General features: G+C 39.2%; 1 protein-coding gene across 1 annotated transcript; it reads left to right on the forward strand.

Annotated features, from left to right (window-relative positions):
• The first annotated feature begins 45 nt into the window (after nt 1–45).
• LOC105991871 (interferon-induced guanylate-binding protein 1-like) lies at nt 46–14,059 on the forward strand. The gene is made up of 10 exons (XM_013024614.1): nt 46–366; nt 2,631–2,839; nt 7,722–7,867; nt 8,162–8,193; nt 8,418–8,698; nt 9,520–9,800; nt 10,407–10,619; nt 11,491–11,593; nt 11,697–11,890; nt 13,423–14,059. The coding sequence occupies exons 2-10, from the start codon at nt 2,650–2,652 to the stop codon at nt 13,537–13,539; spliced, it is 1,557 nt and encodes a 518-aa protein (XP_012880068.1). The 5' UTR covers nt 46–366; nt 2,631–2,649; the 3' UTR covers nt 13,540–14,059.
• Nucleotides 14,060–16,010: the final 1,951 nt, after the last annotated feature.

Below are 16,010 nucleotides of genomic sequence, written 5' to 3' on the forward strand. Positions count from 1 at the left end.
CAGGCAGGCTTAGGAAAGCAGCTACACTTGTTAATTCATAGCCCAGACTAAGCACTTTCAGTTTCCCATTACTCTAAACTCTTGCTGTTCTTGTAATGATTTGTTCATACAAGAAAATCCAGGAAGCATCTGGGAGGAGATAAAAGAGAACTGGGTAGCCATTCCATCCAGACTGCGGGCAAAGCTCAGGTAAGAACACTGCCTCCTCTGCTTACAGGGCTCTCTATCCATTTCTGAAGGAGCTCTATCAGGAAAATTATGATTTTATGGTTGGGGCAGAAGTGAGAAAGATTTATAAAGGCCAGTTCATCTTCTTGAAAACTACCGAGACCACAGGCTGCTGCTGAAACCGGGCAGGACGCAAAGGTGAGTTGACATTTGGCTATGTCAGGGCAGTACTGGGTTGGTGTTGAATATATAGCTTTGGATGTATCAGTGCAAATACCTGCTTAGTGTTGAGTTAGGCATCAACCTTCAGGCTTCACCGAAGGGTGAAAGGCATCAGGATGGCTTTCTCCTTGTTCAAAATTGTCTCTATCAACTATTGACAGAGGGTCACTGATGAGCTAGCCTCTCTGTGTCCTGCTACAGCTGAGAAATGGAAAGAACTACCTGGGCTCAACCCAGCATCCTTTGTAATCAGCGATCTTCTGTTAGAAGTGGTGCAAAGACACTCTTTTCTCAGTGTCCACTCACTCCTCGGCCCTCCCAGTGGAATGAATGCAGGTCCAGCACTTCACGAAAGTCTTTCTCTAAAAGAATCTCCTAAAAGTGTCAGTACTAAGGGCGGCATCTCTGTTTACCTTACCCTCCTCATAACCTGGGACAACTTGCCCTGCCTTCTGGAAATTGTTCATCTGAATTCCCGGCTGGACACTAGCCTCATTTATTGCCGTCTTATCTAGTAGCACTCAGCACCATCTCTCTTGTGATAATTTGTTTTCCTCCACTCATTTTCTTCCCCTCCTTCTAGGCCTCTACCAAAGAGAAGAACAAAAGAGAAAGGCTGAAAGTTCATGGTAGAAAATACAAACGTCTTCTTTGAACCACTTTCTAGCTCTCTCGGTTTGCTTCCTGATTTCGTAATCTCCATGTCATAGTTATTTTTTGCACATCTAGTATTTGCAATGGTGCATTTGCACCTCATTTTAGTTAGGTTTTCTGTGAAACTAACGAAGCTTACATTTCTTAAGTTGCTTTGTTTGCACAGGCCTATTCCAAAGAAAGGTCTCTAATTATAAAAATCAGGTGTTTTTTTTTAAGTTGTGTTGATTTCACTTCTGGAATGGCAATGTGGAAAGTTCTCTGAAGCCTTAAGGCAATAAAACAAGCATACATTCTTTGGGTAGGAGAGAGAAATGGACTTCAAAATTCCTAGAAATTATTCCAAGGGTACACATCAAATAATAAAGCATTTATTTTTATGGATCTCTATCCATTAGAAGAGATAATGGATAAACAAATCAATTATTAACTTCTTGCATATTATTGAATTGGGAAATAAATTCTCTAAATCCTATTCTAGTTTAGATTTGATCTCATATAAGGTTCCTTTTGTCTCTTTCTCTCTCTTTCTCTCTTTCTCTCTTTCTTTCTTTCTTTCTTTCTTTCTCTCTTTCTTCTTTTGTGCCAGTCCTGGGGCTTGATCTCAGGGCCTGGGCATTATCCCTGAACTTTTTAATTATTATTTAATTATTATGATGATTATGATGAAGGTCATGTATAGAGAGATTACAGTTACATAAGTCAGGTGGAGTAATTTTTTTTTGGACAATGTCACCCCTTCCTATGCTCTCTCCAAGTTTTTCCCTCCCATCCCCACCCACAAGTCCCTGCATGTTTTTGCTAAAAGCTAGTGCTCTATTACTTGAGCCAGCTTTACTTCGGGCTTTTTAGTGATTAATTAGAAATAACATGCTTCATAGCCTTGCATGCCCCAGATGGCTTTGAACTGCAATCCTCGGATCTCAGCCTCCTGAATAGCTAGGAGCCATTTTATTATTTTTTTAGTAAGAATTAAAAAGGTAAGATTTCTTCAACAAATTGAATGGCATGCTTGCTTCTGAGAGCAGGTGAAAGTTTATAACTCACCTTCATAGAGATGCCTTTTCTTTTTCCTTTAACCAATGAGGGGTTTCATTACTTTGCAACCCACCAAGAACAAAACAACAAAATAACAGGCCAACTTGTGTGGCTGTTCCACAAAGTTATCAAAGACTCAGCCTTTTTTTTCTTTCTTTTTTTTTGGGGGGGGGTCTGGTTGTGGGGCCTGAACTCTGGGCCTGGGCGCTGTCCCTCAGCTCTTCAGCTTAAGGCTAGTGCTCTACCACTTGAGCCACAGCACCACTTCCAGCTTTTTTCTTTTTTCTTATGTGGTGCTGGGGAATCGAACCCAGGGCCTCATGCATGCAAGGCAAGCGCTCTACCACTGAGCCACCTTCCCAGCCCAGACTCAGCCTTTTCTATCTTTGCAGCAATGCTTTTCAATACTCCCATAACTCCCTATAATAATTTTTCCCTTACCTACCTCACTGACACACATAAAAGTTTTCTTTCATGCTTGGAATTTAGGATTTACCATCTAACTACAACAGAATGGAAACTCTCATTCTTGCCCCCCTTCCTTGCAGACAACTGACAACCCTCAACATGGATTCCGAGATCCAAATGCCAGCCCCCGTGTGCCTCATCGAGAATGTAAAAGGAAAACTGCTGGCTAATCAGGAAGCTCTGGACATCCTGTCGACCATCCCACAGCCTGTGGTGGTGGTGGCTATCGTGGGCCTCTACCGCACAGGCAAATCCTACCTGATGAACAAGCTGGCTGGGAAGAAAAAGGGTGAGTGCTACCTGCAAAGCCTGGATGACCCCTTTTGTTCAATCACATTGTCAGAACGCAGCAAGGGCATGTGAGAGGAAAAAGTAAAGGACAGAAATGGATAGCAAATGATATTCTTCCACGTACAGTTGGAATTTTGACTTTTTTTTCTTGGAGGACAGTAGAGAGTGATTTATAAGAACAAATGCACCTCAGGAGATGAAACAGTCAATTCAAAGAAGGATTGACTGCCTAAACATACCCAATATGCTTCAGGGGATGAGGGGAGCACTGGGACTTAGGGTTTTATCCAACTGGTTGACGTTACTAGGTGGTCAGAACCTCCCTTGTGGCCCTCCCTAAACCGCTGTCCACTGTGCAGATGCTGCCCCAGTGTGGAAGGGTACATGATTGTGCACTTGACCTTTTTTGCCCTTCCACTTGATGCTCTTTGTCCTTTCTGGTTTACTCCTGACTACATAAGGAGAATATAGGGTCATTAGCTTACTTATTAGCTCAGGGTGTGGGCCATCCTGGAGATCGATAGTCTGAAAAGTTTCAGCATTCTTGCTCATGTCTTCCTATCTGACTAGGAGCTCAGGATCAACCCAGCACTTCTGAGTTTCCCCTATACTCCACTGGCTGAGATCTGAGGATCACAATTCAAAGCCAATCTTACCTCCAATTAATCTCTCTCGCTCTCCCTCTCTTTCTCTCTCTCTGTCTGTCTGTCTGTATCTCTCTGTCTCTCTCTCTCTCACACACACACACACACACACACACACAAGCTGGAAGTGGAACTAGAGTTCAAGTGGTTGAGCACCAGCCTTGAGCAAAAAAGCTAATGAACAGCATCCAGAACCTGAGTTCAAGCTCTGGTACTGACACCTCTGTGTGTGTGTGTGTGTGTGTGTGTGTGTGTGTGTGTGTGTGTGTAAATCCAATCCAAGCAAGCAAGCAAACTCAGGATCCTGATTTCCTTGGGGGTATGGACCCTGATCTCAGGTTCCAGAGTCTTGCTTTCTGTCAGGAACTGGAAAGTCAATTAGGCTTTAGAAAAGATGGCTGCCAAGAATATAGCCCTCCCATTGTTGAGCCACTAGGTTGTTATGAAATGAAACAACTATCATAATACTGACAACCCTCAGGTTGTTCAGAGGTTCAGAGCAAGAAATTTAATAAGAATGTTCAAAATTAGATGTTCAAATGAGATAGTTTGCAGCATTTCGAGTTGAGACTGGAGTCTGTATAACAAAGCAGATTGGATACATGACTAGGCTGAGATTCGCCAGGATAAGAAAGTTGTCCTATTATTCTGGGAATTCAAGGAGATCTGAGAAAGCAATAGGTCAGATAAAGAAGACATGCAAAATGGATCTAGAATATATGCAAGTCTTTGTAAGAAGTCACTGCTGTTTGGGGAAAAAAACAAAAAACACTTCTAAGTATCAACTGTAACCCTCGTGTTTAAACATTTCTCAATCTTGAGAGAATTTGGATGTCTGCCAGGCTAGCGTTGGAGTTTCCAGGGCAAGGTCAAACTAGAACAGAAGGGGGAAATGTTGCAATGGTGGAAGCATTCAACTGAAAAGAAACCATTGTTTAGCTCTAAAGATATAAGAACTACTTTCAATCTCCAACTAGCCAAGCTGTTTCAGCCTCACTAGTGCTGAGATTGTAGGCCTGCTCTACCACATATGGCTTTGATGCCATTTTTATTCTGCCAGCATCATCTTATCGCTGGACAATTTTTCTATGAAAATATTGTTAATTGATCACTCTATGGCGTGTCTTTAATGGTCACTAGCTGCTTGGATGAAACATCCCAGCTGGAATTATCTGATCCAAGCTGAGAAAAATAATAGACAGAGACAGGCAAGAGTCAGTGTCAATGGTCTTTTTGACCAAATTTAATCAATTAAGAGTGGTTCCTAGGCTAGGATGACCTCAAGCTTATTCTATGATTTAATGCTGACTGTGCTGTAGGTATTTCAACACTGCTCAAACTATTTTCTTAAAAGCTGTGCTTCTGCGGAATGTCAACAGACAACAGCTACAAAGCTTTACAATGAAAAAACAAAATAAAACCAAGAACAAATATTTAAAGGAAAAAATAACTTGCTTGATAAATAAGAACTTATTTCAATGATGATCCATGGGATAAAACTGTCTCTCTATAAGTAACAATGTATCAACACATTTGGTAATAGACCCATACATCTTATGCCTACCCATTGGTAGGCCATAACACCAGATCTAGCACAAATGATAAAGTATATGGGAGCAAACAAGATACTTTTATTTGAAGACTTGGGGTTGAATTCTTCCCAGTCATATAAAATACAACCATGGGCGAGACCCAAGGCGTTCCCCATTTCTGAAAGAGTGAGGAAGAGAAAACATAGCCTATCACAGAGGGCTTGAGTGTGTCCCAGGGAAATATCCTCCCCTTTCCAAGGCCTGAAGGTGTTTCAGTGACATACCCCTGAGCTTGAGCTGCCCTATAATCTTCCTGTCTTGAGTTGACCATTGGCTATGTGGAGCATGGTGACTCTAGTCACCCTCAGATGTATTCCTCATAATTAGACCTCTTTAAATCCCATTGTCTCTTTAAATGTCAAGGCTTTCAGGCTCAGAGGTTCAGGAATATAGCTTTCCTATAGATCCCTTTAGTTTCTACTTCCCAGTGTTGGAGGAGAGAACTAATGAGACAAATATCAAGAAATCTGATTGTGTCTTGATTTGAGTTGAGTAGAAAAGGAGACCCACGAAACATGGAAAGTATCAACACACAAAAGGAGGAAGTCTCAAAAAGGGTTGGGACCTGTCAGAACTCCAAGAATTTCCTAGTCTTGGTGTTTGGTTGCCACAGGGACTAGGCAGGGAGGGAGAGAGCAAAGGCTTGAAAGAAAGTAGAAAAGCAGGAGATCAGAGGCAGCCTCTAGCTAGCTGAGAAGACAAGGAAAAAAAGGTTTATCCACCCATCAGCAGACACCATTCATAGCACCAACATGGTACTGGTTGTTGGGGTATGTCAGATGTTCATCAGTCCATGGATACAGTGTCTAAAATTAGGATTGTGTAAAGGAATTTTAAAGAGTAATGAGATAACCAGGTGCCAGTGGCTCACACCTATAATCATAGCCACTCAGGAGGCTGAGATATGAGGACTGTGGTTCAAAGCCAGCTGGGGCAGAAATTTCCCCATGAGAGGCTCATCTCCAATTAACCACTGGAAGTGGCACTGTGGCTCAAGTGGTAGAATGCTAGCCTTGAGTATAAAGAGGCTTGGGGACAACACCAAGGCGCTGAGATCAAGTCCCACAACTGACAAAAAAAAGGGTAAGGAGACAATAGTGATTTATTAGAACAAGAGTATACATGAAGGGTGGGGCAGTTGGTTCAAGGAAGGTTTGACTAGGTTTTTTTTTTCCTTTAGTTTTTAGGTTTATTTTTTATTTTTATTTTAGTGTCTCTCACTGCAGTCCAAACTGGACTTGAACTTGTGATCCATCTACCTCTCCCAGCTGTTCTCTCCCCTGCCCTGCTCAAAGTTAGGCTTTGATCTTCACTTTACTCTCAGGACTTCAGTCAGTTTGCAAATTCTTCCCCCACTATCCTCCAGTTTTTTTTCATAAAAACAAAAAACATAATTTGTTCCTTTCCTAGAAGGAATTCACATATAAACTAAGACTTATTTTTAAATATTTATAGAATAATGCCATATTTCCATTATTCTTAAATGGTGAAAAATATTTCCCCTAGGATTAGATATCTTTGTTATTGCAATATACATAAAAATTATACTTATAACTATTTTTATGTATATAGTTGTTGCTTAAGTAAATTCGCCTTTTTATGTAGCTATTCACCTCTATCCATAAAGAAACTCTATAACCATTAAGCAACTAGTAACTTCCCATTTTTCCATACCCTAGCCCCATTCTCCATTCTCTCTGTATGAATTTTGCCATTTTAGGAATGTCATGTAAATGGAATTAGACAAGATTTTCTCTTTTGTGACTGACTTCTTTAATTTAGGACAGTGTCCTTAAGGTTCTTTGATGTTAGGACATGTGTCGAAATTTCTTTCCTCTTGGAAAAAAATTGCATGTGTACACCCCAACTTTCCCACCAGTAAATGTTTGATACAGGAAGTTGGCCTGACAGCATGCTGCTGAACAATTGCATCTTCCTCTTCTTTCCTTCCACAGGATATTTGAACTTCTTTTTATTAGTTTTACCATCTAAAAACTGTAATGTATTCCTAACTAGTTTATTATTGATTAAGTCTATTTTTAAATAACTCATTTTGTGGGTATTATTATTGGTACTCTTAGTAGCTATAAATGTAAATGCTTTATTCATATTGATTTTATATGCAGTATATTTGCTGAATTCATTGATTACATCTCAGTGATAAGTGGAATACATAAGATTTTCTAAAGAAAAAAAACATGTCACCTGTTAACAGATATCACTTTGTGATGATCTACATTTCCAATCTGGATGCCTTCTCCTCCATCTTCTTGTCTTTGGGTGAACCTTGATAGGACTTCTGTAGTACTATCTGGAATATAAGTTGTCTAAGTGGATTCCTTTTCTGTTTTCTGACATCTCAGAGGGAATCTTTTTAGCCCTTCACCATTGAGTGTGATGTGGTTTTCATATATGACCCTCCCTGTGTTGAGACAATTTATTTCTATTTCTAGTTTATTGAATATTTTTTAATCATAAAAGTACTGAATGTGTTTCAGTTACTAACTTGGTATCATTTCTCTAATTTAAAAAAAAAGCAATACTAGATATGGTTCTCCTTAGCTCTCTTAACCTCCATTATATTAAATGTTATATCAATTTCCAAGACTATTGGCTCACTAAATCTCTCTTCTGTGCTTTGCAGGCTTCTCTCTGGGTGCCACAGTGCAGTCTCACACCAAAGGAATCTGGATGTGGTGTGTGCCTCATCCCATAAAGCCAAAGCACACTCTAGTTCTGCTTGACACAGAGGGCCTGGGAGACGTTGAGAAAGTAAGGACTGAGGATTCAGTTTTGGATTAAGGCCTTCATTTCTGAATATTCTCCATTCTAAGTAGTTTCTCCTTAAATAAGAGCTTGGATTTAGCCATAATTTGAGTTGGTATTTTTACTAATCTGGCATGAAACTGAGATTAACAACTAGAGGTAAGGAAAAAACATTCCTAAAACAGAATTCTAATGGAAGGGCAAGATGGCCAATGCACAGTATTCTAACTGCTAACAACAGGCTGTAAACTAAGCGAGTAATCCCGCAATATAAAGGCAGTACAGATGCATTTAGGGTCATGGATGTTATTCCTACAGACAACCTGTGTTAAAGAATTGCAGCTGGAAAGGTAGCTCAGTGGTAGAGTGCTTGCCTTGCATGCATGAGGCCCTGGGTTTGATTCCTCAGCACCACATAAGCAGAAAAAGCTGGAAGTGGAGCTGTGGCTCAAAGTAGTAGAGCACTAGCCTTGAGCTGAAGAGCTGAGGGACAGGGCCCAAGCCCAGAGTTCAGGCCCCACAACCAATTAAAAAAAAAAAAAAGTAAAAGATACACGGTTCGACCCTTTTCAAGAAAATGTTTGCAAATCCCTTTCTTTAACCTTTCTATAGGTAACGGTTACAAAGAAAAAAATTTTAACCTGCCCCGGCTCTGTATCCGCAAGTTCTTCCCCAAGAAGAAATGCTTTATTTTCGATAGGCCAGCTCACCGAAAGAAGCTTGGCAAACTTGAGACATTACATGATGATGAACTGGACTCTGAATTTGTGAAACAAGTGGCAGAATTCTGCTCCTATATTTTCAACAATTCTAAGACAAAAACGATTTCAGGAGGCATCAAGGTCAATGGCCCTCGTGAGTACTTTCCCCAGTCCTCTGCTTACTATTAAGCCTAAAAGAACATGAAAAAGCATCCACTAAGTTCATCTTTGAAAAGTAAAAATCTACACTCATTGTGTGAAATGTTAGATGGCACCAACATTTTTTTCACTAGATTTTGTTAATCGAATTTCTTGATAGAAAAGCAAAGGATGAAAGAAAAATAATGCTTCAAATTGGCCTAGTAGCAAAACCTGTCGTCGCCCATAGGATAGCCACTAAACATGTTATGGCTGTTTAAATTCAAATGTAATTTGTTTAACACAAAATTAAAATTTAAATAGTAGATGGCATGGTTGTATTTCAAGAGCTCCTATCTACCTGTGGCTGGTGTGCTGTACTAGCACATTTAGAGAGTTCTCTTAGATAATGTTGTTTTCTTAATAAGCCAATAGAAGATGGCCTGGTGATTAAAGTAACATCTTTTGTTCCATAAATACCGATCAAGTGCTCACTACATTCAGGGCTGATGATACAGACATAAACGAAAGTATATGGTGCCTAATAGTGCTTTGGTTGATGAAGATGGATGTAAACATCCGATAGATACAGGCTTATGTAGTCTAGGCTTGGCATTCTCGTATGACGTACACATCCATCACTAGGGGAACTCAACAGCATCAAGTCTGGCTCGGTAGATCTGGAATAGGGGCTGAGATACTACATCTCTAATAAACTTTGAAGTGATTCTGATGACATTGACACTATAGCAAATATGTGACCTTTTCAGAATTGCACAGGACAGAGATATGACTGCCAATGTAAAACAAACATTATCACCTGATCTGTATACATAGGTCTCCAGAACTTGGTGCTAACCTATATCAATGCCATTAGCTGTGGGGATCTACCATGCATGGAGAACGCAGTTCTGGCCTTAGCCCAAATAGAGAACTCGGCTGCAGTGCAAAAGGCCATTGCTTACTATGTCCAGCAGATGAACCAAAGGGTGCAGCTTCCCACAAATACCCTCCAGGAGCTGCTGGATCTACACAGGGCCTGTGAGAAAGAGTCCATCGAACTCTTCATCAAAACCTCCTTCAAAGATATTGACCAACAATTTCAAAAGGAATTAGCGGTAATTTTTCCTTTCAAGTTTATACAGGTTCAAGTTTTACAAAGAAAAGTTCTATGAGGAAATTAAAATGTGTGTTTATTCTGAGGAAGGGAATTAATGCTAGATTTTAAACTTCACTACTGATAATTATAATAATCAAAAATAATATTATTATGAATTCAAAGTTTTGAGACATTTCTCCTGTCATGAATAAGCTAATGATATTCCAATTAATAAAAATTAAATGCATATAAGTAACAATTCATGGGGATATCCACTGTTATCAAATTGATTTAACATTCAAGCCAAAGACAAAGCAATATTTAGTCTCAGCTGTCTGGGGCAGGTTTTCACTGAGCCACATTTGTATCATGTGCAATCATTGGTCTAATGTGAGAAAGTAATTTATTTCTCAAGGCATGGCATAAAGTGACCCGTTACTGCTTTTACCTTCACTTCCAAGGAGAAAAGGACTTTATTATTTTTTAATGGGGGTCGGAAGGAGGTATATGGACATTTTGTTTTCCTAGAAACCATAGCTTTTCTTCTTGGAGAAATGTTTCCAGAAATCCTAAGATCAATCTAATGTTTTCCCTGTTATTTTCTATTTCTTATGTTTACTTAAAGGCCCAGCTAGAAAGAAATCGAGATGAGTTCTGTACAAAGAACATTAAAGCATCTGCAGATTGTTGCTCAGCTTTAATTCAGGAAATTTTCACCCCTCTAGAAGAAGAAGTGAAACAGGGGATTTATTCTAAACCTGGAGGTTATCGTTTCTTTACTCAGAAGTTACAGGAACTGAAGAAAAAGTACCAAATGGAACCTGGGAAGGGAATTCAGGTAACTAAGATTTATCTGTGTCTCCTAGGAAAGTGTGACAAACCCCTTTAAACAGCAATTTTCACTCAGTGAGATGCGCAGGAGTCTATTATACTAGACCCACTCATATGAAGGTAATCACTTAAAAATCAAGTCACAAATTAAATTATTGTTACTGCCATCTGCTATTATAGCTGAACACTTTATGTTGATTGGAACAGAAACTCACTGATGGACCTCTTACACAACAACAATAAGTCATCAGTTTGGGCTCTATGGTAGCTTTGAATAGCTGGATTTAAGATTTCAAATAATATATCATCTGTCTCTCTCTCCATTACTCTTCCCATCCCCACACTTCTCTTCCTTTTTTCCCCCCCGGTCCTGGGGCTTGAACTCAGGACCAGGCCAATGTCTCTGAGCTTCTTTTGCTCCAGGCTGTTACAACACCACTTCTGGCCTTTTCTGTTTTTGTGGTATTGAGGAATTGAACCCAAGGCTTTATGCATGCTAGGCAATCACTCTACCACTAAGCCACATTCCCAACCCTTTCTTCCTTTCTTCTTTCTTCCTTTTATCTTTCTCCCTTACTGGAGAGTTTCATCCTCCAGTAAGCTTGCCAGATATCTGAATACTGTACCATGAATTCCACTTAGAAACTTCTGCCTAAAAGGACAGAGATTCCATTTTTCTTAGTACAGGATTCTTATAAAGGGCATTGCTAAGTGCTCAATCTAGCCAGTCTAGATCATGTAACCATGCCTGTGATAGGGAATCTTGGCCACTAGACACATCAAAATCAAAAGGAGCAATTAGGAAAGAAATATTGGGGGGACAGGAATAAATATGATACTATTTCTTGATATCAATTCTATATTCTCTGGAATGGAAGGCTGAAGAGATTCTGCAGCAGTACTTGGAGTCTAAACAAGATGTGGCTGATGCACTCCTACAGACAGACCAGACTCTCTCCGAAAAGGAAAAGGAGATTGAAGGTGAGGAACAATCCTAAGACTAGAGGGCCTAGAAAGATCTGAAAAAACTAAGGCAAACATGGCATCACCATTTACCTTTTTTTTTCTTGTTTTTCTTCTTCAGTGGAACGTGTGAAAGCTGAAGCTGCACAAGCTTCGACAAAAATGTTGGAGGAAATGCAAAAGAAAAATCAGCAGATGATGGAACAGAAAGAGAAGAGTTATCAAGAGCATGTGAAACAGTTGACTGAGAAGATGGAGAAGGAAAGGAAAGAGTTGATGGCAGAGCAAGAGAGGACCATTGCTCTTAAACTTCAGGTATCTCAATATATCACCTTCAGGTTTCTTTCTGTTTCCTCTTCACTCTTCATTGTACAAACTGAACATGACAAAGAGAGCTTACAACCCCCTAAGTGACCTTGCCTGCTCTCTTGTGTCTGCCAGACTGTCTGCATTCTGCATCTGGTTATTAAGTGAGCGCAATTGTGTTAAGCTCCACTTTCTTTCAGGACATCCTTCCTTTAAGGACAGAATTCACAGCTATGAAGCATGCAAATTTTTTTTATCACTATCTCTTGCTTAAGACTATCTGAAGGGCTGGGAAGGTGGCTCAGTGGCAGAGTGCTAGCCCTGAGCTGAAGAGCTGAGGGGCAGCGCCCAGGCCCAGAGTTCAAGCCCCACAACCAACAATAACAACAAAAGACTACCTGAAGCAAGAAATGTATCTTTATTACTAAAGAAAAGAAACACAGATGTTGATAAGAATAAGTAACTCTTATTTTAAAAGGCCCTATAGCTGGCTATGTATCTGAGCTACTTTTACTATATGGTAGAATCCATGATGAATTTTTCTATCATACTTGCTATGACCTAGCTCTAAGGAAACCTTTATGAGCAGAACTTCTCCATCTTCATGATAGTCTGCCACTCCTACCTGTCTTCTATGCCCTGCTCCCATTTGTGTTGGGTTGGGAGTTATGTGCAGAAATTCAATCTGGTCATTCTGCAATTATGATCTCCATTCCTATCTTCTCCCACCCATCCAAGGCATAGAGGCTTAGATCAAATTTCCTTCTCTAAAATACATGGATGAGATCTGAAGTAGCAGGGCACTGGTGGCTCATGCCTGTCATCCTAGCTACTCAAGAGATCTGAGGATCTGAGGATCATGGTTTGAAGCCAGCCCAGGCATAAAAGTCCCCGTGAGACTTTTATTTCCAGTGATCTACAAAAAAATCAGAAGTGAAGCTGTGGCTCCAAGTGGTAGAGCACTAGCCTTGAGCAAATGAGCTTGGGAACAGTGCCCAGACCCTGAGTTCAAGCCTCACAACTGACAGAAAAAAAATTTGAAGCCAAACAAAAGGCTTCCTAGTTAGAAAGAAAACCACTGGAAGAAAAACATTGGGAGAAAAACCAACGCTGGTAATTTTAGGCTCATATATTAGGAGGTGCAGCTTAAACGATTTCATAGCTAAAAGACATTCAGATGTTATCACATGCCGACCTGCCTAAGAAGTATAATAAAAATTAAGAATAAAGAAAATGTGGGTGGGGGGAGGGAGGTGTAGTTGTGGAGGTGGGAGGAAAGGGATGGTAGGGGGAAAACAAAGGAGGAGACAACAATGCTCAATAGGAAATGTACTCATTACCTTGCTCATGTAACTGTAACCCTGCTATACAGAATTTTTATAATAAAAACATACAAAAAATTAGAAACACAAAAGAAAATGTTACTAAGAAATTGCATATTATAAATCAATAATTATAAAAACTGTAGAATATGCGTCTATTCAATGTTATGGATCTTAATTATCCATTTATCTTCCTTTTAATGTTTTTTTTAAATTTAGGAACAGGCCCGACTACTAAAAGAGGGATTTCAATCAGAGAGCAGACAGCTTCATAATGAGATACAAAATCTCCAGAAGAGGGTGTCAGAATCAAGGAGTAAATGTGTCATATGTTGAAGACCTAAAGAATAAAGTTTATTTTTTTAAATCATCTTTACTCAAGACATAGCTGAAGCAAGTTTAGAATTTGGAACATATGTCAGTTCACTTAGTAATACATCGGTCTTGTACCATAATACCAAAACATTCAGAACAATATCTGAAAGCATGTTGATCTTCTTTAAAAGATTGTAAATTGTGCATGAATGCATTTAACCTCTGTGCCAATACAAGGGATAACACTGAGATCATTTAGGAGAAATGTAAGCCTCCAAAGGACCACCAGCAGACAGACCTTGAACAAAGTCTTAAGTAAAAATCTTAGCACATAGGCACCAGTTTAACTGAATCAATGGGTCCAAAAATTGAGGGAAGCCATCCTAGTTCTTACTGAAGACATACAGTTCTCTGTTACAAAAAAAGTGTTCCCTCTATTAGAAAATGTGATTTCTAAACACAGGATGGGTTTCCATACTAAAGTAAACAACATTATATAGAAATATGGAATGACTATATAGTCTCCACAAAAAAGATGGGGGAAAAAAGCACACTAGCACGAGAAGGACTTTGATTATGAAGACTTCTTCTTCTTGCTCAATTCATCTAGATTATAACTTTAATGGGACATTTTAGATAGTTGACAATGGATTAAGAGTAACATGGTATTTATAATGTATAGTTTACTCCTAGTAATGTATGAGTTGGAAAGCTGTATTTTACCTTTTATGCAGTACTGAAATTCAAACTCAGGGCCTTGTGCTTGCTAGACAAGTATTCTACTACTTTAACTATGTGTCCAGCCCTGCAAAGGTAAAATTTTCTTTTTAATGAGAATAGCTAAAAGAGTAGGGAGTGGGGAGGAGAAAGCAGAAGAAAACAAGAGAGGGGATAACAGAGTTCAAAAAGAAATGTACTCATTACCTTACTTATGTAATTGCAACACTCTTGTTATAACCTTTACAATAAATAATAAAAAAGACAAAGAAAAAAGATCTACTCTAATGTTTTGTTTGTAAGTGGAAAGCCTAATTAAGCCAGGGTTTTTCTAATTATTATCAGTTAAGTTCAAAATTCTACTGATTTTCCCAGAGAGACTTTGTTTTGATATGTTGTGATCAATAAAATGTTGCTCCTATTATTACTTCATATTCTAATTGCTAAAATTCCAAAGTAAGTGGTTGAAGTTTTTAAAGTCATTAAGAATTGTTTTTAAACTTGTATTTTTCACAAGACTTTTCTTTTTTCTGTTTTAAACTAAAAATAAAGCTCTTAATTTTCATAACAATGGTTGGCTATTTTTTCTGTGAAAAACTAGAATTTAACTATTTACAGCTTGGCAAGCTTAGAATTCTCAACTCTGCCTGTAACACAAACACAGCTATAGGCAGCACATAAATTGGCTGTATTCCAGTAAAACACTATCTTCAAAATAGATACCAATAGTTTGTACACCTCTACTTTACAGAAACCCTGACCAAAGTTCTATATAGCCACTTTATGTTGTTTACATTTAGAAAAATCACAGGAAGGCCGGACATGGTGGCATGTGTCTGTAATCCCACATAAGTGGCTAAAGCAAGAGGCTCACAAGAGACCAGCCTGGGCTACACAGTGAAATTATATGGGTAGGCTACCTATATTAGGAACCTGAAAAAATTATGTGATGTTTCAAGATATTACATGCTCCAAAAAATGCAGAGAAGTAGTACTAAAAGCCCTGGTGCTTTTTCTTCTAATTTTTTGGGGGGTTCGGTCGTGGGGCCTGAACTCTGGGCCTGGGCGCTGTCCCTAAGCTCTTCAGCTCAGCGCTTTACCACTTGAGCCACAGCGCCACTTCCGGCTTTTTTCTTTTTGCTTATGTGGTGCTGAGGAACCGAACCCAGGGCCTCAGGCATGCAAGGCAAGTGCTCTACCATTGAGCCACCTTCCCAGTCCATAATTTTTAAAGGTATGTTCTTACTTTGTGCTTCCTTCCCCTCCTCTCCCCTTCCCTTCCCTCCTCTCCTTCCCTGTCAAATGCCTCCTCACAGTTGACCATGATGCTGCTAAGCAGTATTTCTTCACTTGAACTTGAACTTCATAGTGGTCCAAGCAAGACTACAACACTAGTTTATGTTATATAGATAGATTTTTAACTTTTGTTTCTCAAGTGGCATTGTTACAAAGGAGTAAGATAGTTATTATTAATAATAATAAGTGAAAAATCTTTGTGGTAGAAAAGAGTAACACTGCCTTCAAAACCAATAATGATCTGTTGACTCATGCTTGTATGCTAGCGACTCAGGAAGCTGAGATCAGAAGGGCTTCACTTTGAAGGCAGCTCATGCAGAAAAGTCTACTAAATTTCTTCTCAAAAAGAAAAAAGCCAGCAAAAAAAAATAAGAGACATGGCTCAAGTAATAGAACATGAATTGAGCAAGTACAAATCCCTAAGTTCAAACTTTCAGAAGAAAATAAATAAATAAATGAACAAAGACAACAAAATTAAG

The sequence above is a fragment of the Dipodomys ordii genome, unplaced genomic scaffold (genome assembly GCF_000151885.1).
Source record: "Dipodomys ordii isolate 6190 unplaced genomic scaffold, Dord_2.0 Scaffold78, whole genome shotgun sequence".
Taxonomy (NCBI): Eukaryota; Metazoa; Chordata; class Mammalia; order Rodentia; family Heteromyidae; genus Dipodomys; species Dipodomys ordii.

Coding starts and splice junctions, on each gene's coding strand:
- LOC105991871 (XM_013024614.1), top strand. CDS start 2,650: ATGGATTCCGAGATCCAAATGCCAGCCCCCGTGTGCCTCATCGAGAAT. Junction 8,699..9,519: donor CATCAAGGTCAATGGCCCTC/GTGAGTACTTTC, acceptor CTGTATACATAG/GTCTCCAGAACTTGGTGCTA. Junction 11,594..11,696: donor AAAGGAAAAGGAGATTGAAG/GTGAGGAACAAT, acceptor TTTCTTCTTCAG/TGGAACGTGTGAAAGCTGAA.